Below are 23,201 nucleotides of genomic sequence, written 5' to 3'. Positions count from 1 at the left end.
CACGCATCACTCATCCTTCACTTATTCCCCATTTCACACTAATGACTTATGCTTGCTTGTAATTTCCATGTAAGAGGCAGCATAGATCATGAAAAGTGCATTGGCTTAGAAGTCAGAAGACCCAGGCTGAATTGTGGCATCTTTCCTTCCAAGCTGTTTATCTCTAGGAAAATTACTTTAGGTCTCTGGGTCTTGGTTTTCTCATCAGTTAAAAACCAGAAAATGAATTTCCCTTGTCAGATGCTTGCAGATTTGAGACACATTTAGCAATTGTATATACTTAAGTCCAGTGCTATCACTCTTACTTGTAAGAATCCTCTCTCAAAAGTTATCTTTTCTGGGCCGGTTTCCATGAATAATAGCCCCAGGAAAAAAAAAAAAAACAGCAAGAGTAGTAAAAACGTCTTATGTGCTAGAAAATATGCTGAAAATTTTACAAATTATTATTCTGGTTAATTCTTACTACTATCCTATGAAGACAGGCATTACAATTTCCAACTAAGGCTCTAAATATTAAGTATTTCACCACAAATGACACAATTATTAAAAGGAGGAGCTGTGATGGAATCCAGGACTGTGTGGCTCTAAATGCCCTCCTCCTTATATCTCCATGCTCTAGATTTTGGAGGAGACAGAACAGAGTTTTACACAGCTCCATGTCAAAAATGAAAGACTTGTAAAAGGGTGGAGATGGGAGGAAGAAAGTAAAAAACTTTCAAGTTTCAGAGGAAAATTAAATTTTTGACCTTTTCCTAATATTACATTGTTAGGGATCCCTGGGTGGCGCAGTGGTTTAGCGCCTGCCTTTGGCCCAGCCGCGATCCTGGAGACCCGGGATCGACTCCCACGTTGGGCTCCTGGTGCATGGAGCCTGCTTCTCTCTCTGCCTGTGTCTCTGCCTCTCTCTCTCTGTGACTATCATAAATAAATAAATAAATAAATAAATAAATAAATAAATAAATAAATAAGAAAATTAGCATCTGTCATACTAGTCAATGAAAACACAAATGATATTGTCAGAGACCAGCCTGAGATCACATCATAAACCACCACAATTACTTAATATATGGTAGTTACTTAGATAGGTTGGTATATATGTTTGTGTATTTGTTTGCTTTTTTTAAGTAAATAAAAGTTACTTTCATCCTAAGAAAATTAATGAAATTAAAAAATAAATCTTGACCACTATGCTACAGAGCACTTCTTTTCCATTTCATTGTGTCTGGCAATGTACTGTTGTCAGATCATCTTAGGCTCCTTTTACTTAACTGGGCTTTAGAAAATATTATATAAGGTCTTCTCCCAGAAAATTTATGGTCACAATTAACATATTCATAGAACCAAATTGCAAATCAGCTTCTAGATTCAAAAAAATAATCTGCATATTATAAAATAAGATTTTACTGCATATGATCTATGCCAGTTTGGATGGGTCAAATCTTCAGAAGAGTCTATTAAAGCTCTAGCAGCACCTACATAAACTACTGAAACTGACACCGAGTAATGGTCCTAGGACACCATGTCCCCTGAAGACAGCAATTGTCAGACTTGACTCTGATGAGTCTGAATTATAGCTGTTTGTTTCAGGGACCCACTATTAGAATATTTGGGGCAGCCATCCCTATAATAAAATCATAAGACAAATGTGATCACAAACTCCCGAACTACCCACATAGTTGGAATTTAGGGAAAACTTAACAAAGCTAGGGCAAGAAAAGAACCATACGAACAAAGTAAAGGCATTAACTTCTCTGATGATGATGCTGTGTTTTTTTTTTTAACAATCTCAAAGAACAAAGAATGACTGAACTCAGGGGAAAATGTCCAAAAATACATGAAATCATTGATTTAAGTGTGAAGATGTACAGGATACCTTTCTTTCTGTTTCTTTGTTTTTTTTCTCCTCCCTTTAATTAGTTTGGATTTTTCAGAACCACCCAGTAGCTTCACTATTTTAAGATGGGAGTATCTACTTCTTTCTCCATCAAGGCCACCAATGGATCTAAAATAGCTACAAGAAGGTCCACATACTAGATTTCTATTTCTATTTTCTTTTAAACAGAATTCTAAAGAAGTAAGGAGAAAAGGCATCTATAATCCTATCTGAAGTTACTGAGTGCCACATCATTCAATATTAGTGTCATTTTTCATAGTGATCAAGCTAACAGAAATACAACAGCACAATCTCAAAGTTCAATAGTTATTTATGAGATAGTATGTCTATCCCTATATTGACTCTAATTTTAAATGTCTTTGTCCATTTAATAAAGCACTAGTTTGAGTCCATATAGTCATGTATTTATTTTAAGAATACTTATTTAGAGCTGACTGATACAAGACATTACACTAAACATTGTGAGGTTAAAAAGAGGCGAATCAGAATGAATCCTATCTTCAAATAACAAATCAAGAGGCAAATCAAGAAGTAATAGCATAAGAATGTATACAAAAGTATAATGATGAAGAAAACAAAATGTATTTAGAGAGAGGTACAGGTAAAGTACTTTTGGAATGATTTTGTTTTAGCTTCCTTCCTAGAAGAATATCCAGAATTATCTGTCAATAAGTTGTTCAAGATAGAAGGTCTTTACACTTGTCTACATAATAAGGTAACTTCCCAACAGTTTTGTGCAAAAAATATATATATATAGATATATAGTTTAGGTTCATTCCGGTACTATGTGAAATAAACTACAAGTCAATTAAATGTGTCAGCATTTTCTAGTATAGAAACCAACACAGGTAGACATAAGTACAAAATATAAGTTACACTTATCCTTGTTAAAGTAGTCAAATTGGAGAAGAGTAAAACTTTAGTATGATCATGTCTTCTGTTCATTTTTTAATTTTTGTGTTGAGTTTTATAAGTTCTTTATCTATTTTGGATACTAACTCTTTATCAGATACGTCATTCGCAAATATCTTCTTCCATCTGAAAACATGAATAGACATTTTTCCAAAGTAGACATGCAGATGGTCAACACACACATGAAAGGATGCTCAACATCACTGCTCATCAGGGCAATACAAATCAAAGCTACAATGAAATATCACCTCATACCTGTCAGAATGGCTAAAATCAGGAATATAAGCAACAGGTATTGGTAAGGATGTGGAGAAAGGGGAACCCTCTTACATTGTTGGTGGGAATGCAAATTGGTGTAGCCATTCTGGAAAACAGCATGGAGGTTCCTCAAAAAGTTAAAAATTGAACTACCCTACAATCCAGAAATTGCAGTACTAGGTATTTACCCAAAGAATACAAAATTACTAATTCAAAGGGATACATGCACTCCTACGTTTATAGCAGCATTTCTACAATAGCCAAATTATTGAAATAGCTCAAGTGTTCACTAAGTGCTGAATGGATAAAGATGTGGTGTGTGTGTGTGTGTGTGTGTGTGCGCGCGCACAACAATATGGATGGAGCTAGAGAATATTATGCTAACCAAAATAAGTCAGTCAGAGAAAGACAAATGCCATATGATTTCACTCATGTGTGGAATTTAAGAAACAAAACAAATGAGTAAAGGGGGGAAAAAGGAGGGATAGAGTGGCAAATCAAGAACAGACTCTTAATGATAGAGAACAAATTAATGATTACTAGAGGAGAGGGGAATGGGGGGATGGATTAAATAGGTGATGGAGATTAAGGAGTGCACTTGTGGTGATGAGCACCGGGTTGAATCACTACATTGTACACCTGAAACTAATATTACACTGTATGCTAACTAACTGGAATTTAATTAAAAACTGGGGGGAAAAAAAACCTTCAGTAAGATTACCTGGTCAAATGTTTCCCCATGGAGTCAGGTTGTTCATTTTTGTGAGCCCTCTAGTTTAGATTCAAATCTGGTCTGTTATATTCTGTGTGACTGTGAAACTAATAGTCCTGAGACAAGGATGTGAGTGCAAACAGTTTACCCAAGAGCTGATCCAAGAAGTACGGGGGGAGTGAGAAAGTGAGATTGGGAAGGGGGGAGAAACAAAAAAAACTGTGCTGTCAAGCAACTGTTGCTAAAGGCAACTGGAGTCCAACCTAGTTGGACTAATCTGGCAGGTAATATATAACATACCTTGGACGTTCCTGGTCAGAGGGATGAGGGAGCTGGAGTATTAATCTACCAACTACCACCAGTCACTGACTGAACACAGTAGCTGACAGCTTCTGCCAAACAGGGAGAGTCCTCAGGCAAAAAGCTGCACAATGCTCAGAAGGCAGAAGCTTTCAGGAATGGTGGGGAGGTGAAGAGATATGGGTAGGTCAAATGTAGCATCTGCTACAATCCCCTACTTCAAAGACATATAGTGAGGATTAAATGGGTTAACATATGTAGAGTCCTGGCCAATACATAATACATATTAATGCTCAATAAAAGTTAATTTTCTTACATACATTACTTAGAATTGTGGGAGGCGGGATCCCTGGGTGGCGCAGCGGTTTGGCGCCTGCCTTTGGCCCAGGGCGCGATCCTGGAGACCCGGGATCGAATCCCACGTCGGGCTCCCGGTGCATGGAGCCTGCTTCTCCCTCTGCCTATGTCTCTGCCTCTCTCTCTCTCTCTGTGACTATCATAAATAAATAAAAATTAAAAAAAAAAAAAGAATTGTGGGAGGCAAGGCCCCTCTCCCCCTTTCATTCTCTGTGTGTGTGTTTGTGTGTGTGTTTCCTCTCCTTTTTTCTCTACAAAACAGGGAAATCCTCTAATTAGTGAAGTTTATAGAACCTGGTTCTGAGATTGCTAAAAACTATATAGAAATATTTATAACCTTGAATTTAGAACAAATGGGTTAGAATGCAACTAACCACTACCATTAAGCCACAGAAATAACTTTATTTCCAGGAATGTGAAGAGTCTCACTACTCTAAATGCAGAAAGTGAAGCATATATCTATTAACAATATCAGTGAGATCATCTGCATATTCATATTCACTATGGTGGGAGAGAAGATCTGGGCTCCTGGGTTCTCATAAATGACATATAGAGAAACTTAAACTCAAATTTCATAACCATATTAGGCAATCTGCCATACTAAAAGTGATAGCAATAGGTACTTGACCTTCATTACTTTTCACAGCTATTTGTGGCTTTCTCTTCAAAAAGCAGCAACTAGTAAGATTTTTTTTCCCTATTTATGTGAAATCTGCTTCTAGTCAAGAATGTCTGCTCCAAGATGGAAAGCCAAGGCTTTGCCTTTTTCAATAGCTTCCTGTCCCCAGCTCAAACTACTCACAGATTCCCTCTTAATAAAAAATGACTATAATTATAACTCTTTTACTCTGTACTTACAATTACATTCCATCAATTCCAGGAGGATTTTTTTTCCCTCCACATTTTAACATCTCTAAAATAGGGATGTATTTTATCTAACAACTGCTGGCTTCCAGGCTCCAAAAATGCTATTGTTGTCAACGCCTGTGTATGTACAGCCTTTGTCACAGCTGTTCTTATACTGTCACTTCAACTGACATATGTGCAATGTTCAGACTTTCCTATTGAACTGTCATTTAAAATATCTTTAAAAATTACACTATGACTCACTGAATAAAAAAGTTGGAATGGGGCAGTTGGATGTATAAATTTGAAACTAGTGAAGCAAATATTCATGACAGAAGAATGACAACAATTTGCTTTTTCTTGCAAAAGCAAAAGCTAAGTGCTTTCCAGGATGTAAGACAAGAAGATACGGATAGAAGAAATATGTTATGTTTTGTTACTGAGATACATGCACACAGGTTCCTAATGCCAAGCAATACAACTGAAGTAGGAGAAATTATCAAATCCCTGGAAGAGATGTGGTTTGTTTAATTAATGTATCACGCAGAACTATTGTTCAAGCAACAAACATCAATCTTCCTAAAATTTCCTGCTAACTATGGAAGTGAGCTGCTTAACTTTGCAGCAACAGATGATTCAACTGAGGTCAAAAAATAAAGCTCCGAACTTAGTCAAAAAGGAAAGTATTTAAAATGGATATCAGAGGCTCAGAAAGAAAAATCAGAGGCAAGATGGCACGCTCTTAAATGCTGCATCAATGCTCTTCATGGCACAGAGGGCACACAAACATGGCACACAGGACAATGTTATGTGGAAAAATATGAATACCAATAACATGTAGAGTTGAAAGATAAGAGAATCAAATTTCAAATGTGAAGATTTTCAAGAACACATTAACCAATTTATGTTGCTTGATTCTTATTAGGGCATGAGAATAATAGATGATAAAAATATATGCCTAAACAAGTCTAAAAGAGCTCCTTCAATACTTATAAAAACCTAAGTGACCAAAAGCACTATGTCATAGTTTAATTGACAGTGGTTTTCTTCCTAAGTGGTCCATAAAATAACAGTGCAATTTATAGCACCTTATTGTTGAAAACTAGTAGTAGTACTAATAGCTAATAATTCTTAGATGATTGTCATACACCCAGCTCTACATTTGGCATTTTATGTATATTATCTCAATTAATCCTCACAGGAATCTTGAGAGGTATATAAAGGGTACCCTCATAACACCTGCACACCTTTGACAAATAGTTCCCAAATGAAGTCACAGATGTAATCCAATTTTTTAAAACATGGTTTAGCACCTCTGTACTTATAGGAATAGTAGTAGTATTTTGGCTTTCCAGATGATATATATAACCAACCATCAAAACCCTGAATCTAAAAATGATGATGGAGACACCTAATGGAGGCTCAGTATGTAGTCTACTTCACTGAGGTCAAACAAGCAAGGTAATTTTCAGTTACTATGTGTGAAAAATAGAATTTGGATTATGTGTTCTTGGGGAAGAAAAACCTTATTATATATTTTTTTCATTAAATGTTTATTGTTTCAGTCAATCATTTATAATAGGCCACAGCCAACCTTTATGCAATAAAAAGACTATTGCACAGGAAAGGATATACAGGCAATGCTAAAAGAAACTCCACGTGCAACAACTCCTCAGATGCTGACGTGGCTCTGCTCCCAGCCTAACTGTGGGAAAGGCGGCAAGCCTCTGGTTCTAAACACCTCTGAACTGGCAGTTTCCTCACACTGCACAAACTGTCTTTTCCATCAGACTCTGGGAATGCCTTCATGAGAAAGGCACTAGAGAGCCAAGTTCGCTCACTTTCTTAATCTCATGTTCTTCCTCTGTACCATTTGTTTACTGGTTCAGTGGAATATAAAGTGAAAGCAAGCTGAAATAAAATCTGAACAGCCATTCTCACCTCTCTTCAAAGCAGAGCCAGTCCTTGGGGTCTGATCTAGTTCACCACTATACAGATAAGGAAACTAATCTTTGATAGTTCCATAATTTGCTTAAGGACACAGAGCTAGTTAAATATTTGCTCAAAAAAAAAAAAAAAAAAGATTTGAACCCCAGTCTGACATAATATTATATTCAACTGATATATCACAGTTTGTATTTCCAACTGTTAGCATTTAGGTTGCTTTCAATATTTCATAATTATAAAAATAAATATGGTACCAAATGGATTTTAGTTTACTACTTTCAGTGCATTAACTTACACTAGTGGTACCAAGTATTAGATTTACTTTATGACCCATTATTTCCCAGAGGACCCTCTGGAAAGCCTATAGCAGAAATAGGTAGGTATGTCCATCTTACCACATGTCTGTTAACACTATTTATTACCAAATTTGACTAAAGCAATATAGGTGAAATATACTTGCATATTCATCCCTGGATATAACAAAAGTTTTTGTGTTTAATGGTTTGAATTACAGGACATGAGAATGAATATATGTATAAATATATACATGTGTGGTGGTCTGGCTATCAATCTATCTATATCTTATACCATTCATGCAAGAGAGATCAGGTTTCGCTCTTAGGAACCCAAAAATATTTGAGGTTGCTTGCCAAAAAAGGAGGTGGTGCAAAATGGAAGGAGAACACTTCCTTTTTAAATAAAACTATACAGTTATTTGAGGAGAATCTGCAATTGTGTGGAACACTATGGAAATAAACAGGGTATCAAGTAATCCCTAGATACTTATATCCAACTATATGCTTAACTTAAGCTTTAATTCTGTTGGGACGTAGAAGAATCTGTCATTCCATTTATTAGACTACAAGACAAGTGGGGCACCTGCATGGCATGGTTGGTTAAGCCACCGATTCTTGGTTTTGGCTTAGGTCATGATCTAATGGTCATGAGATTGAGCCCCACGTCGGGCTCCATGCTCAGTGTTGAGTATGCTTGAGATCCCCTCTCTCCCTGTTTGCCCCTCCCCCTGCTCACACATGCTCTCTCTCTTAAAATAAATAAATAAATCTTAAAAAAAAGGAATACAAGACAAGCACATTGACAACTCAGAATATATAATGAGAACTAAATATGTCATATCCCCAAGTGAAATTCACAAGAAGATGGAAGCTAGAGTAAATAAGGAGGGAAAGAGAATTGACCTGCCTCTTAAAGAGTATGGATAAAGGGGTAAACAGAGGACACTATGTTAGGTGAAAAAAAAAAAAAAAAGCACTGTTAGCCCTGGCATGATGGAAAGAAGCTGCGTACTCATGGAAAGCCAGATTTCCCAGAACAAAGTGGAAAAACTGGGGAGTCACAGAAACTAAGTTTTAGAAAGAAGATATGGTGGTGCCAAGGGACTGAAAATCCTGAATGCCTGGCACTGGAGTCCAAACTGAACCAGGGGCAAAAGGAGCCACAGAAAGTATGTAAGCAGATGCGTGACAAGAGAGCAATGAGCTGAGTCTAGCAGTGATGTATAGGACATACCAATGCAGAGACGTGAGCAGGATGGCTACTTCAAATGTCACCACAGAAAGTCAGGTAGAATAACAAGGACGCAAGCCAAAGGGGTTTTTGAGGAACATTTCCAAATGAACAACAACAGGCCAGAGTGACCAACTAGCCTACAGCTCTGTGTGTGGTTACAGCACAGAGGGAGTACTAATTTCAGAGGAAAGAGACCCCAATTTCCACATGTACATTTCTAAAAGAATGCAATGTCCCAGATATGTCAAAATCATCACTTTGTAATTAGCAGACTCAAACTAAGTTGGGTAAAGGTATTTTAAGGAAATTAAATTAGTATAAATACACTTCTGGGGCAACTGGGTGGCTCAGTTAGTTAAACGTCTGCCTTCGGCTCAGGTCATGATCTCAGGGTCCTGGGACTGGCCCTGTGTCCAGGTTCCCTGCTCGGCAGGGAGCTTGCTTCTCCCTCTCCCTCTGCTGTTCCTCTTGTCTGTGCTCTCAGATAGATAGATAGATAGATAGATAGATAAAAATCTTAAAAAAAAAATACACTTCTAGCCAGGAATCAAGTAAGTAGGCATCATGAGGATGATGATGATGATGATCATTATTCTCATCACCATGGTTATGTGAATTTTATTTATTTAGCTCTTTATATTTAAACCACATCTTACTTCACAAAGGTTTTGGGGTGGCATACAGTGAGAGCAAAGCTTTAATTAATCAATTCTTTGTTCATTTATTTAGTATCTCTATTCTTTTTTTAATATTTTATTTATTTATTCATGAGAGACACAGAAAGAGGCAGAGACACAGGCAGAGGGAGAAGCAGGCTCCATGCAGGGAGTCCGACGTGGGACTCGATCCCGGGTCTCCAGGGTCACGCCCTGGGCTGAAGGCGGCGCTAAATCGCTGAGCCACCTGGGCTGCCCTAGTATCTCCATTCTTAAATGCATAAATAATATTAAATGTGTCTATTAAGGTACTGTTTCCTATTTGATATACTTAAGGGAAGTTTAAAAAAATTACACATCATCACTTGTGTATTATATTCTACTTGGCTGCTATTCTGATGTATTCCAATTTTTAAAACAGCAAGCAACTCAAAGGCTCTGAGATATATTATACTCAATGCTGGTGAAGTAGAAAACCATACCACTACATGACACCAGTTGCATAAAACTAGAGACAACACAGATTATGTGGCCATTATGAACATGAAACTATCTTTCGTGTTTATCTTGTTGGCTACGATCAAGAGGATTACCAAAATATTTACTTTCTCCACTATGTTCCCATAGACAGTTTATAAAATTGTGATGATACTCTAACAATCATAAAGGCAGACTTGATACTGACACCAGACTTCCTCCTTTTGTTTGCCTTTTAAGAAGAGGTCATTAATAACTGCAATGATTAGCCATCATTCAATCCAGACAGAAGGCACAATGGCCCTTACATCAAATCTGACCTGTGACGTAGAAGCCTTGAAGCCTTGTAAGTAAGCCTTGATAAGTCTTTCCACACAATAGGATTTCCTATTATAAACATCTGTTTTCTCACATGAACCATGTTGAACATGTTAAAAATAAGTTTCTCCTTCCATATCAGTTTGTAAAAGGAATAATCAATCAAAAAGTAACGCTGAAGGTCCAAATCTCCTTCCCCCATTGATGTAAGTTTCCACCTTAACTTTCTCAGGGGATTTGAAAGTTCAATACTGGGGAAGGTAACTGCTAAGCTCTTAAGAATACAATAAAGCTTTTCTTTTTCAAACAGTAGATAGTATCTACTAAAGATATTAAATGCACTTTGAAAGAAAAGAAAAAGTAAGGTAAAATGCTATACAGTATGCCAGTATTTGTTCTCATTCTAGGACTGTGTGCATCCAGGTCTCCAAACCAGTGTAACCAGTGTTGCTCTTTTCCTTAGAGATTCCTCTGGAGTCAGGTGGAACATAGACAAACATTTAGAGCAGAAGTCAGAGAAAGCCTATTTGGAAATAACAACATTGTTCCTCGTTGCCATCTTCTGGACTTTGTGTGAAAGAATCTTAGCCATTTAAGCTGTTTTCTAAGAAAATGAGAAGCAGATCTGTACAGAGATCAGGAAGGGCAAAGAGGATTCATCCACGTACCAACTGCAAGTGATACTGACTACCTAGAATACTGTATTCAAGAGGATTTTGAGGTCATGTGGAGGCTCAACAGGAAAGAATTTGGGATGACTATAATATCTATCAAGGTCACACGAAGGGGGTGTAGCAGCATTTGCACCAACTTATTGCCTCCCTTTTATGTAGATGCGTTCACCTCCCCAGAGAAAGCCTAGTTACTGCACATGTGACAGGCTGCTGATGCCAAAATACCAGAAATAAGGGCTGCTAAAGCAAATATCATGGTATAACTTAATGTCAGTGTCCTACCCCTCTTTCAATAATTTGTTAAAATGTGCTGAAGTTGTTAACCCAATTGACAAAACCCTTTCTCTCATAATGATGGAGTACTGTGCAATAGAACTTACTGTGGTGAAGGAAATTTTTTTTTTAAGATTTTATTTATTTATTCATGAGAGATACAGAGAGAGAGAGAGAAGCAGAGACACAGGTAGAGGCAGACGCAGGCTCCATGCAGGGAGCCCAATGTGAGACTCGATCCCCGGACTCCAGGATCACGCCCTGGGCCAAAGGCAGGCGCTAAACCGCTGAGCCACCCAGGGATCCCCTGAAGGAAATGTTTTACATTTGCACTTTCCAGTGTGGTAGCCACTAATGGTAGCCACATGTGGCTATTAAGCAGTTGAAACATAGCTAGTGAAATCGAGGAACTGAAATTTTAATTCTATTTCACTTTATGTAAATTTCAATTTAAATAGCCAATATCACAAGCGACTATCATATCAGACAGCCAAAATGTTTATGGCCAAATGTGACTGGAATCTGTTTGCTTACAATGTTGAAATAAATCCACAAAGGATAGGATCCGTTTTGTTTATTGAAATATGCTGAGAGCCTAGAACACTGCCCAAAACATAGTAGGTGCTTAATAAATATTCAATGAATGCATAAATGAGTGGGTATGTAGATTTCAAGTCAATCCTGAGGTATGTAGGATTTTTCAGCTTTTGGCTTTTATACAACATCATGAGAGGGAGATATATGTACTATCAGAATTAAATACTCTCTGACTCAAACCAGTAACCCAGCCCTCAATGACCTAAGTAAAGATAGTATTTTCCACATAACTTCAAATAAGTAAAGGATCAGTAGATACATGTTTAAATTCTGCATTGTGAATACTCTGGAATTTCCTCAGCCCCTAACCTGAAAAGTAAGGAAACAATTCATTGTAGCATTGTAGAATTGCCCCATCCAATACTCTGAGAGAAAACACAATTTGGGGCAAAATTTCTCTATCAATCACAGGAAAATGGCGGGGACAATACCATATTTACTATCAAATCCACTGATGGAACTGAGTGTAAGAGCTCTTTTCGGAGATGTCAAAGAGAACACTTAATGTCTTTCTTAAAGTTAAGGGAAGTATCCCTACAAAAACAGAATTGGTGCACATAATTTTCAGCACCTTGGAAGTCATGCGTAATAGCAATACCAGCATTTATTTGCCCCAAAATAGTTATGAGAAGTGGAAAAAACAGAAAAGCATCACTGAAGAAACAGATCAAAGAAAACAATATGAATTCTGTTCCAAATGAGATGGTATTTTTAAAAATTCTGATAATATAGTGTAAAGAATGTTACTTTTCATTAGTAATAATAGATTCTAAATATTTTTGCTTTATGAACCTGATGCCAGTAAGAAAACATTCCAGAGTGAACTAGGGCATTTTGCCTGCCTTTGTGACACATGCCATCTAAATAACAATACAACAAACCATTATGCAGTGCTATTTGAACTGTAAAAAAAACACCTTCTGAGTACTTTCTTCTACCTCTCAATCCTTGTGGGGACATCTGACCTTGAACTGAGAGTCTCTTCTGAAAATGTTGTCCACATGTCTGAAGTTCTCCCCCTCATACACATGTACTCTGCCATCCACTTTCAACCAAACCGTCTAAATTACATTCAGATTTTTGTGGTATCATAATAACTTCAATATGGGATATATTTTCAACATTCTGGTCAGAGACTCCTTTCTTCCCTGCCTCACCCTCCCTCCAAGTTATTTCAGGTTTGCATATTTCATTTTCACATCTCAGTGGGATACCCATCATATAACATTTATTTGTGAGGTCTAAAGGCATAATGTGGGGGATTGTGAACTAGCATGTCAAAACCACATACTGCATGCGTACGTCTTAAAAAATGAAAAAGGATTCCTTTTTCTCAAGATATATAAGCTGTCTCAATAGTATAGGTCCAAAGTGAATACCACAACGTAATTAAAGATGAAGAGCATAACAAGCAGTATTAAAATGTCTTTTTTGATTCATTCTTCTCCAGGTTATGTTTTTATCAAATGTCCTGTCTCATTAATGACTTTGAGAGACATAATGAGTATACACACCTTCTAATCTCACCAAATTCAGAAGGAAGTTGAAAGAATTATCCCCTACATGTTTTGGGATATGACGGGAGAGAACACAATGGCAGACCAGAAAGGAGCTTTGAGAAGATGCCTGGTTGGTTCATTCACCTGCCTATAGGGATGAACATACTACATACTCCCAGTAGAATGAGGCTGTTCTGAAAGATCTCTAGAGTCGGAAATACCACAGTCTCTCTGGGGACTGAATTCCTACATTTGAGAACTTTTATTTCAAGGAAATTCTTCCTTTGGGTTTAACCACACTTCAGGAGCATGTGAGCTATGCGGTCGCACAGGGCCCCATGTTCAGAGGGGCCCCACACTTGATTTGCTTTGCTGTCGCCATCTTGAAATTCTTAATAATGTTATCTTTGAACTTGTGTTTTGTAAGGGAAGTCCAATGGGATAGTGAAGTGTGTGTGAGAAGGGAAGATATGCCCAATATGTGTGGCCTTCTCCCTTTCTGTCCCATAAACTTAGAATTCTATGGCCCCTGAATGAATGGGAGTGAAGGAGACACAAAGCTAGCACAAAGAAGGCGTTTTATGTCTAGGCTGATTAATTGGGAGCACTGACAGCCCTTCAAAGTTTACCATTTGCACCAAAACTTATTTGAATGAAGAAAGGCAGTAATAGATTTAAAGAAACAAGAATGACTAAGGCAGTCCATTATACTCCTGTTACTTCCCTATATTATCCAACTACTCACACTGAAAATAGTAACAGAAGGAAAGGAAGGGAAATAGAGTAACACAGAGCTCCTTTTCCTTTCCTTCCTTCCTTACTCATTGGTAAACTGAAGATGGAAAGTGTTGGTAGATGTGTGCATACCAGGAAGTAAATAAAAACAGTTAAATTTGTGCAGTGATTCACAGTTCTGTAAGAACAAAATATATATGTATGCATGAGCTACAAAATACAAATTACATAATTTTGGTGATTCTGCATATGGATTCAATCCTCTTCTATTTGTATTAAAACTGGCATTGCATACTATAAAATTAATTGTAAAATTCATGCTAGCAACTTAAATTAATTTTTCTTTATTTAGAACAACATAAAATAGAAAATAAAAACACCATGAAGAGAGAGAGATTGCAGAAAGTAAAAAGCGTTGTTCTGGTACCTGTTTTAACAACACCTTAGCACTTTTTTCTAATTTTTTGAACAAGAGATCTGCCTTTTCATTTTGCACCAGGCCCTGTAAATTATACTGCTGGCCCTGCCCTGCTTTCTCATGCTCCAGATTATATCTACTACATCTGTCCTGCCAAGTCAACTCTTGTTAGCTTTCACCCTTTTCTCCAGTCATTCACCCAACAAATATGGACTGTGCTATGGTCAGGCATTGTGCCAGATGCTGAGAATATAAAAATGAGTAAGATATAATTTCACTCTATTCCATTATCTCATTTAATTCTTATTCAACTTATTGGGTAGGTCCTATTATTGTTTCCAGCTTAGAGCTACAGAAGCAGAGATTTGGAACAGCTAGAAAACCTGATCAGAAGGATTTTATCATCAAGTGGTGGAACCAGGAACTGAGGCCACCCACATCTTTCTGACTACTAACTCTGAGTTCATAGTTATCATGCTTACTAATACAATCCTAATTGTATTGTTTTCTATTATTACAACGTCCACATTTCTAGTTTCTCAAGGACAAATTTTATTTCTTTAAGGCCAATTTAAGTAATAATTTTATTTTCTGAATTTAAGAAAATGTGTACTCTGATTTTTTTTCCAATTTACTTATAAATATTTTGTTTAGAATATAAAATATAGCTTTATTTTTTTATCTGACATTCCTTTGACTCACTTGTAGAAAATTACACTCAACTGACAAAACATGTGATTTTCAAAATTTTGTTCACGACTCTGTTTGCTAAAATACAGCGTATTGGTTAAAACCATATGCTTTGAAAGTAGCCATACCTCAGCCCAAATCCTGGCTCTACCACACACTAGTTTCAAAAAGGTACTAAACTCTCAGAGCTTAAATTTTCTCATATGTAAAATGGGGATGAAAACAGTACCTTAATTACCTTATTGGGCCATATTTAAGATTAAATGAGATAATCCTCGTAGAACATGTAAAATATCACCTGGTGCCTACCTAGTAAGCACTCAAAAATGTCAGTTTAGTACTATTATTTTTAGTCCTGTTCTAACAGCTATGTTTAAAAATGGATTTTAAATAACTTTTTTCTTGAAATGGTTTCCTCTAAAACAAAAAATAAGTCCAGGGGTCTCTAATTTCCAAGAAGTATATTATTTCTTTGTATATAAAAGCATGCAAAAAGCTCCCCTAAAACGACACCTGGTAGTCATATAAAACACTACAATTCAGGGATCTAAGATTTTTTTATTCATACAATCTTTCACCAAAAACTCCAAATATGAACCTTCATTTTCCCCTATGGTTCTGAAGTGCCCAGAGTAAAAGAGTTTATACAATATATATAAAGAAATAAAATATTCCTGTCACTTAGCAAGGCTATCTCAGCTCTCCCTAACACTTGAAATGACACTTAAATTTAAGAACATTGAGCAAATTAAAATGGCTGAACTGTTTTCTCTGGTGGAAAAGGAAAGGATTAGCTAATCTGAAGGTTTACTGCCATCACTCAGGCAGTCAAATGACTGTTTCCCTGGCTTCTAAGTGATTGAAGAGCACATAAAAAAAAAAAGACTGAATACCATATAAAAATGGACTATATACCTATTTTTAAAATAGCTCTAGAAAAAAAAAAGGCCTTTATTTGACATTTTTATTATAGTTTAAAGAAAAGAAAAACAGGATCTGGGTTAAAAAAAAAAAAAAAAAAAAACCCTCCATCTGATACCTTAGAAAACATGATAGCCATGTGAGATCTTCCTAAAACCACAATCTTTCCAATAATGATGGCTGTTACCACTGTAGACTTGTGGGTCCTTACCAATTCTTGAGTGTCCTGCTGCAGTGGCAGAAATGCTGCTTCTAGAATAGCAACCTGGTCAGGACTAAGCTTCTGCCACAGCCCAATCAGCAGAATCACCAGATGGGTGGCACTTCTCAGCTTGGTGAATGACTGGAACAGATTGTCTTGGTTTTCCTCTACTGCATCTGCTAGAGCGATTACCTGCAGAAATGACAAACTTCAGTTAGGGATAATTTCACAATTCTTGAGCCCTCAACAAATTACATTTGGCACACTCTTGTTTTTCTTTAAAACAACTTGATGAACTTTGTCTTCCACAAACACAAGCTATGTTGAGTAATAAAATAGTTATCATTCATCTGTCCACTTCCTGCTTTAAAAAAAATCCCTAAAGTAATTCCAAATCCATATGGCCAAGAGATGAAAATATCCATGAAATCAGCTTAATGGGGACATTGTTCGGTGTCTGCTTTACCATCAATTGACCTTCTACAACATATGATAATATAAGTAACCTCTAATACAGTTATTACAGTCTTTATTACTTTATTACAGTCTTTATTACAGTCTTTATCAATCAGAGATTGATCGATTAAAAATATCAAAATAACTGCATTTGCCATGTAATTTAAAATAATGACTTCATTACATCCTTTTCAGAAAATAACAATCTGCCTCTGATTATTATTCTTTATATGTTACATGGTGCTGGGAGATCCAGCATTTATTAAAACCAATAGGCAGATAATGTTTAAACATTTGACCAATTGAGTAATGTCATTTTTAACACAAATGTCAGGCCTTTGCCCACAGGGACCTGAAAGGAAAAAAAAAATGTTCAGGGTGTGTTAGCTTTACAATGCCAAATCTACTTAGGGTAAAATTGGCAGGAGTAGAATTGGCTTTTTTTTTTTTTTTTTTTTTTTAATCCTCTTGAATAATCCTGTGGAAAAAAGAACTAAAGCAACAATTGGATGGAACATCCAAGACTGCCCATTGGTGTTTTATTTTAATGTCTTGGTGAATTTTGTGCTCATTAAAAGTAATGAACTGACTGGCCCAGAGGCTCAAGGCGTCTGACAGCCCCCAGAACAGGAATAGTAAAAGCCAGGCAATGTGAGCTCCTTTCTATCAGTCCCTGCCAGCTTGAGGAACTAGAGCTCAGATGACTTTCAGAATTCTAGTGCAGATGAACCATTTGGTGATATTTCATGGTTTATTGACACTGGCCCAAAGGGCTTGTTAAAAAATCATCATTCAAACAAGTAAGAGTTTATAGCTGTGTGGTCTCCCAAATTCCATGTAGCAATAGAGGCTATAAGGGGACAGTCCTCAGAGTGTCTGGGAGATGCAGGAAAAGAGATATAGTTAGGAAAAGACAAAGTAATTGAAAGTCCTTGCCTGACAATGCCAGGCAGACCATGATTCTTTGCCATTTGGTTGAGGGCTTGCAGGAGATATAAAAGGCAATCACAATTCACATTCAGATCTCCAGGGAGCCCTGGGCCAAGGTCAGCATTACAGTAAAGTGTATTGCTTACTATGTACCTAATATTGTGCTACTTTTTTTCCATAGGTGTTCAAAAAAGTGTATGATATCTTATAGCCCATAAGGATCTTAAAATTTGTTGGACAGGAAACATACATATACAACCAATTAGTTGAAAGAAACATTACTGTAATAATGTCCTAATTGTGCAGAACAGAAAATAAGTGTAAAAGAAGTTAGCAAAAGGAAAGATTACTATGGGCCAGAGTTAATATCCCTGGGGCCTCTTTACTCAAATGAAGCTTGGAACTCATCCCTTTCCTATTATTTCAAGAAGTCCCCTCTCAGAGACAGAGGCCACTTTCCTTAAACCAAAACACCTGGAGTCATCTGCTTCTTCCCCCCACCCTCACCAACGATTACAACTGACTCCTGTTAAAGTCTACATTTATATTCTTCTCTTCCTGTGAGTGTTACCAATTAAGCCTTATTGTGGGGACCATCATATTATGACACAGATGCTTACTGTAGATAAGTCCAAATTACACAAAGATCAAGGTCATAAACATCTCCCAAGCGCCAAATATATGCAAGAATTCATAGGAAGCACTCTAGGGAATTCAATGGCGACAGATCTAATCTCTACCTTCAGAGAGTTTATAATAGAGAAAGGAAAATACATCAGAGGCAAATGTCAACCCTACGAACAATAAAGGAGAATGCTATTAATATTATAAGTATGGGGTTAATAATAATCCCTGTTATTGAGCATAGACTACATGCCAAACATCCTGCTGTGTCATAGAGGTATGCTGTGCCTTCAGTCCCTACACCTCCACCCAGTTGGCATGTTCTCTATTTTACAGATGAGGCCTCTGAGGCTCAGCAGATGTAAGGAATTAGTCCAGTACTGTACACAGGGATGCAAACTGTGCCTGTGCTTAGAAGGGCTCCCATGCTTCGTTTAATGCCCTGCTGTCTCTGTCATGAAATTCTTTTTTTTTTTTTAAGAGAGAGTGCGAGCAGGGGGAGGGGCAGAAGAAGAGAAGGGCAAGACAGAGAATCTTAAACAGGCACCATGTCCAGTGTAGAGTCCAACGTGGGCATGATCTCACAACCCAGAAATCATGACCTGAGCTGAAATCAAGAGTCAGACACTTAACTGACTGAGCCACCCAGGTGAGCCTCTGTCTTGAATTTCTTAATAATTTTATTTTTGAACTTGTGTTTTATAAGTGAAGTCAATAAAGGGATAATAGAAAATGCACATGAGAAGAGGAGATAATGTTCATTAACTTGGCCATTACTAAAAATTAAGCCACATAAAATTAATTACACCAAAACAAAGTAAATACTCAAAACTCATTACTTCTTAATTAGTTTACTATTGTCTAAGGCCCTTGGAGTTATTTATGCTTATTGTATCTGTATGTTGGGAAAACTCTGCAATGGTGGACAACTGCCCATTTCTCCCCAACTTTGCATTCAGTGACCTCACATCCATAGCTTGACATCAGCCATGGTAGAAATATTTACAACATAAACATCAAGAAATGTTACAAAGCCAGGCCTCCTCCCAACACCTCTCCTTCCCAGAGAACCAGTTGCTAAATATTTACCAGAGTGCTACTGAGTAGAGGTACCTAAAATTCGTCCTCAAGAATGGATATTGGGTAAGAGTGCTTTAAAAGTGCAAGACACAACTTGAACAAATGCAATGAAGCAGAAAAGTAGAAGCTGCGTGTTCAGGAAGGAACAAATATTCCAGTTTGGGAATAGCATTTGATCAGACCAAAAAAAAAAAAAAAAAGGTAATCTGGGCAACTGTTGTAAAGGAACCAGAATGTCAAGGTGAAGAGCATGCACATAACACTATAGGTACTAGGTGACTGTGGAGTACTGTGAATGTGGGTGTTCCCTGATGGGAGGCTGCACTCAAAGCAGCTATCGATCATAGTAAACATTTGGGCATTTACTGGGACTTAAAGTGAGGCTGTTGTGCACGTTCCTCACTATCAAGGGAAAATTCGTACTAAGTGTAACAGCATGTCAGTTCATGGACCCACCCAACTTGCTAAACACAGCTGTGGTGGAAGAATGACTTCTTAGTGAGACAGCAGCCCAAGCCACAGGATCTTTCCTGAGCAAGGCCCAAAATACATCAATCTGGGAGAAGCATCGTTTCTCTAAGTTTTGGTCTCACTGGTTATATTTCTGTGCCATTGTGGAAAGTCTGCTATCCCCAAACGGTCACAGAAATTGGAAAGAAATAGGATAAACAATTCCTTATGTAAATTACCCCCAAGGAAAATCTTCGTGACCTACTGGCCAGCATGAAATACTAAACAGATCTCCATGTTCTCAATTTAGTTTTACACATAACAGCCAAGTTTACTTTGTTCTCCATGAGAGCCAAATGAATTTAGCAGAATTAATATAGTAAAAAGGGCTGGAAAACCTAGACCCATCAAGATTTAGATCCGTCCCACCAAGGCCTACAGGATCTTGCTGCTCACCTGGAACTGCAAAATGAGGCCAACCAGCTGCTAGGGCTTAAATCTGAAGGAGAGTGATTTTTCAGTGCTCATCACTGGCTATGCAAGATGTGTGTTCCCTGGTGTTCAACAGAACTACAGAAAGGGAAGGGGTTAGGAAACAATAAATGCTAACAATTTCAAGCACAAATGTGTTGATGGCCTTTGTTTTTCTTTTTTAAATTGAAGGTTTCCAAATAAAATGGAGACCCCAAAGGACATCTATGTCCAACTGCCATATCAGTTGATGCCAAAGTAATGAGGCAGAGGCCCAGGGAGCTGCTTGCAGGAAAATGCTCAACTCATAAAGTGAGTGTGAAATTAATCCCAAATACTTCCAGCTGCCAAGATAGGCTCTAAAATTGGTTACAGGAAAGCAGCAGCAGCAATAGCAGAGTAGACATGAATCATACCATGTGAACACAGACATGTCCAATTTCTTCACCTAAACTCACCATCCAATCTGCCTCCAAATCTCATGTGTGGTTGCACAGAACCCTATTACACTGCTGTATAGCTGTCATTTACTGAGCCCTGACTATAGGCCAGGCACTGTGCTAGTGCTATTGTATCCAGATAATCATGTGGTCCTCATGACTACGCTCTGACATAGGAGAATTGTTGATCCCTGCAGTCCCCATTTCCAGATGAGGAAATGGAAGCTTAGTGCTCTGATGAGCTTAGTGCCTGTGGTCATGAGCTGTGACAGAGAAGCGCCAGGATCCCAGTCCTGTCTCCTGATTCCTCACTGAGTGCTCTTTCTTCTTCAGTGGTACACAGATACATACAGTAGTCCCCTTAAAATAATCCAGTGGGTTTTTATCTTGATAATCAAACTGAGATACTAAGGAAAAAACACTACTAATACATTATATTCATAATAGGCATAAGTGCTTTAGATAAATTTCCCCATTGCTGGGGCTTTTACCATGAGGTTAATTCAAGTTGAAATTTCCAGGGTGGTTTCTGCCCAAAGTTATATTATAAAGGAAATTAGTTCATCATTTGTAAATGATGGGGAGTTTTTTTCTTTTAAAAAATTGTATTAGGTTCCATATAATTCAAAATTATGAAGACTTTAGAAATTAACTATTTATTTACTACACCTTCCATTAATGAAGCTACTTTTTAAAAAAGGATGATTCATTTATTTTTTACAAATCTCAGACTACAATGTTTTCGGTGATCTAAGCACTAAGGCTACAGAGATTAGCTCATTTTATTCTCAAAGGATTCTATGAGGTAGAAATTACAATTGTCCACATTTTAAAAGTAAGGAGACAGGAGACAAAGAGGCCCCTGGGTGGTCTAGCTGGTTGAGCATATGATTCTTGATTTTGGCTGAGGTTGTGATTTCAGAGTCCTGAGATCGAGCCCTGCTTTGGGCTACCTTACTGTCCCTTTGCCCCTCTCTCCACATGTACTCTCTCTTCTCCTTCTCTAAAAATAAATAAATAAATCTTTAAAAAAAAAAAAGAGACAGAAATACAGAAAGGGTCAAGCAGTTAGTCAGTGGGAGAGCCAGAATTTATACCCAAGCAATCTGACCCAAGAAATATCACCAAGTAACCTGCATTGATTTTCCGCCTGCGTATCGATTTCTTTCTCTCTCTCTCTCTTTTTTTTTTTTTTTAGATTTTATTCATTTATTTAAGAGAGAGTGTTTGCACGCGAGAAAGACAGAGAGCACACCAGGGGGAGCAGCAGGAGAGAGAGAAGTAGACTCCTCGCTGAGCAGGGAGCCCGACATGAGGCTTGATTCCCGGACCCCGGGATTGTGATCTGAGCTGAAGGCAGATACTTAACCAACTGAGCCACCCAGGTGTCCCTGCATATCAATTTCATCATTAGCAATATGTGGAACAAATTCTATCAGAAGCTTCCCAATGGAAGGTTTCCACTTTGTTGACCCTCTAATCCCCCATAAAAATTAGGATAGGTTTATTTTAATAAAAGGCCAGTATGGGGGATCCCTGGGTGGCGCAGTGGTTTGGTGCCTGCCTTTGGCCCAGGGCGCGATCCTGGAGACCCGGGATCAAATCCCACGTCGGGCTCCCTGCATGGAGCCTGCTTCTCCCTCTGCCTGTGTCTCTGCCTCTCTCTCTCTCTCTCTCTGTGACTATCATAAATAAATTAATTAATTAATTAAAAAAAAAAAGGCCAGTATGGATGAATGAGTGAAGAAAACAGAGTCATATGATACGGGTGAGGTTATACATCCCCTAGGGCTGAATGCAGCAGGTTATGCAAGGACTGTCTTCCCTATGGAGGAATTTTAAGCCAGTGTGCAATTTACTTCCGTTTTCTGGGCTCTAGCTTCATCATCTTTAAAATGTAGGAGTGGGAAAAATCTCTAACATCCAACATAGCTGTGTCAGATTCAAAAACATTTAAATTACTTTTGGAAGATATGTTGTTTTGAACTATCCACGTCACTTCCCCTCTGCACACATCCTACATTTCTCATTTAATGTTTATTGATTTGAGGTTTTTAATCTATAAATAACAGTAAAAATAATCCTCATTTATAATTTTATAATTATAATCCTGTGAGAATTAAATGAGAAAGGTAAAAAGATAATACCACATGTTGGCAAGGATGTGGAGAAACTGGAACCCTCATACATTGCTAGTGGTGATGTCATATGGCACAGTCACTTTGGAAACAGGTTGGCAGTTCCTCAGAAAGGTCAATGCTGAGTTGCCATATGAGGCAAAAATTATAATTCTAGGTTTATACCCCAGAGAAATGAAAATATAATGTCTACTCAAAAACTTGTTCACAAATGTTTATAGAAGCATTATTTATAATAACCCAAAAGCAAAAAAAACCTCAAATGTCCAACTGATGAATAAATTAAATGTGGCATATCTATATAATAGAATATTATTCAACCATATAAAGAAATAGGAGTACTTACATATGCTACTACATGGATGAACCTTAAAAACATTCTGCTGAGTTCAAGGA

The 23,201-nt window shown here is 37.5% G+C and overlaps 1 protein-coding gene across 15 annotated transcripts in view; it reads right to left on the bottom strand.

Annotated features, from left to right (window-relative positions):
• BBS9 (Bardet-Biedl syndrome 9) overlaps nucleotides 1–23,201 on the bottom strand; it is a 433,011-nt gene that overhangs the window by 71,325 nt on the left and 338,485 nt on the right. For all 15 annotated transcript variants that reach the window (XR_004804558.2, XM_035698355.2, XM_035698350.2 and 12 more), the window contains one exon: nucleotides 16,226–16,408. Coding sequence is in view for 14 of the 15 variants with exons in the window: in XM_035698355.2 (XP_035554248.1) it covers nucleotides 16,226–16,408 (183 nt within the window). In the remaining variant the exon portion in view is untranslated. The remainder of the gene's footprint in view (nucleotides 1–16,225; nucleotides 16,409–23,201) is intronic.

Source organism: Canis lupus, chromosome 14 (assembly GCF_003254725.2).
Source record: "Canis lupus dingo isolate Sandy chromosome 14, ASM325472v2, whole genome shotgun sequence".
NCBI lineage: Eukaryota > Metazoa > Chordata > Mammalia > Carnivora > Canidae > Canis > Canis lupus.
This window is presented reverse-complemented; position numbering and strand designations above follow the sequence as displayed.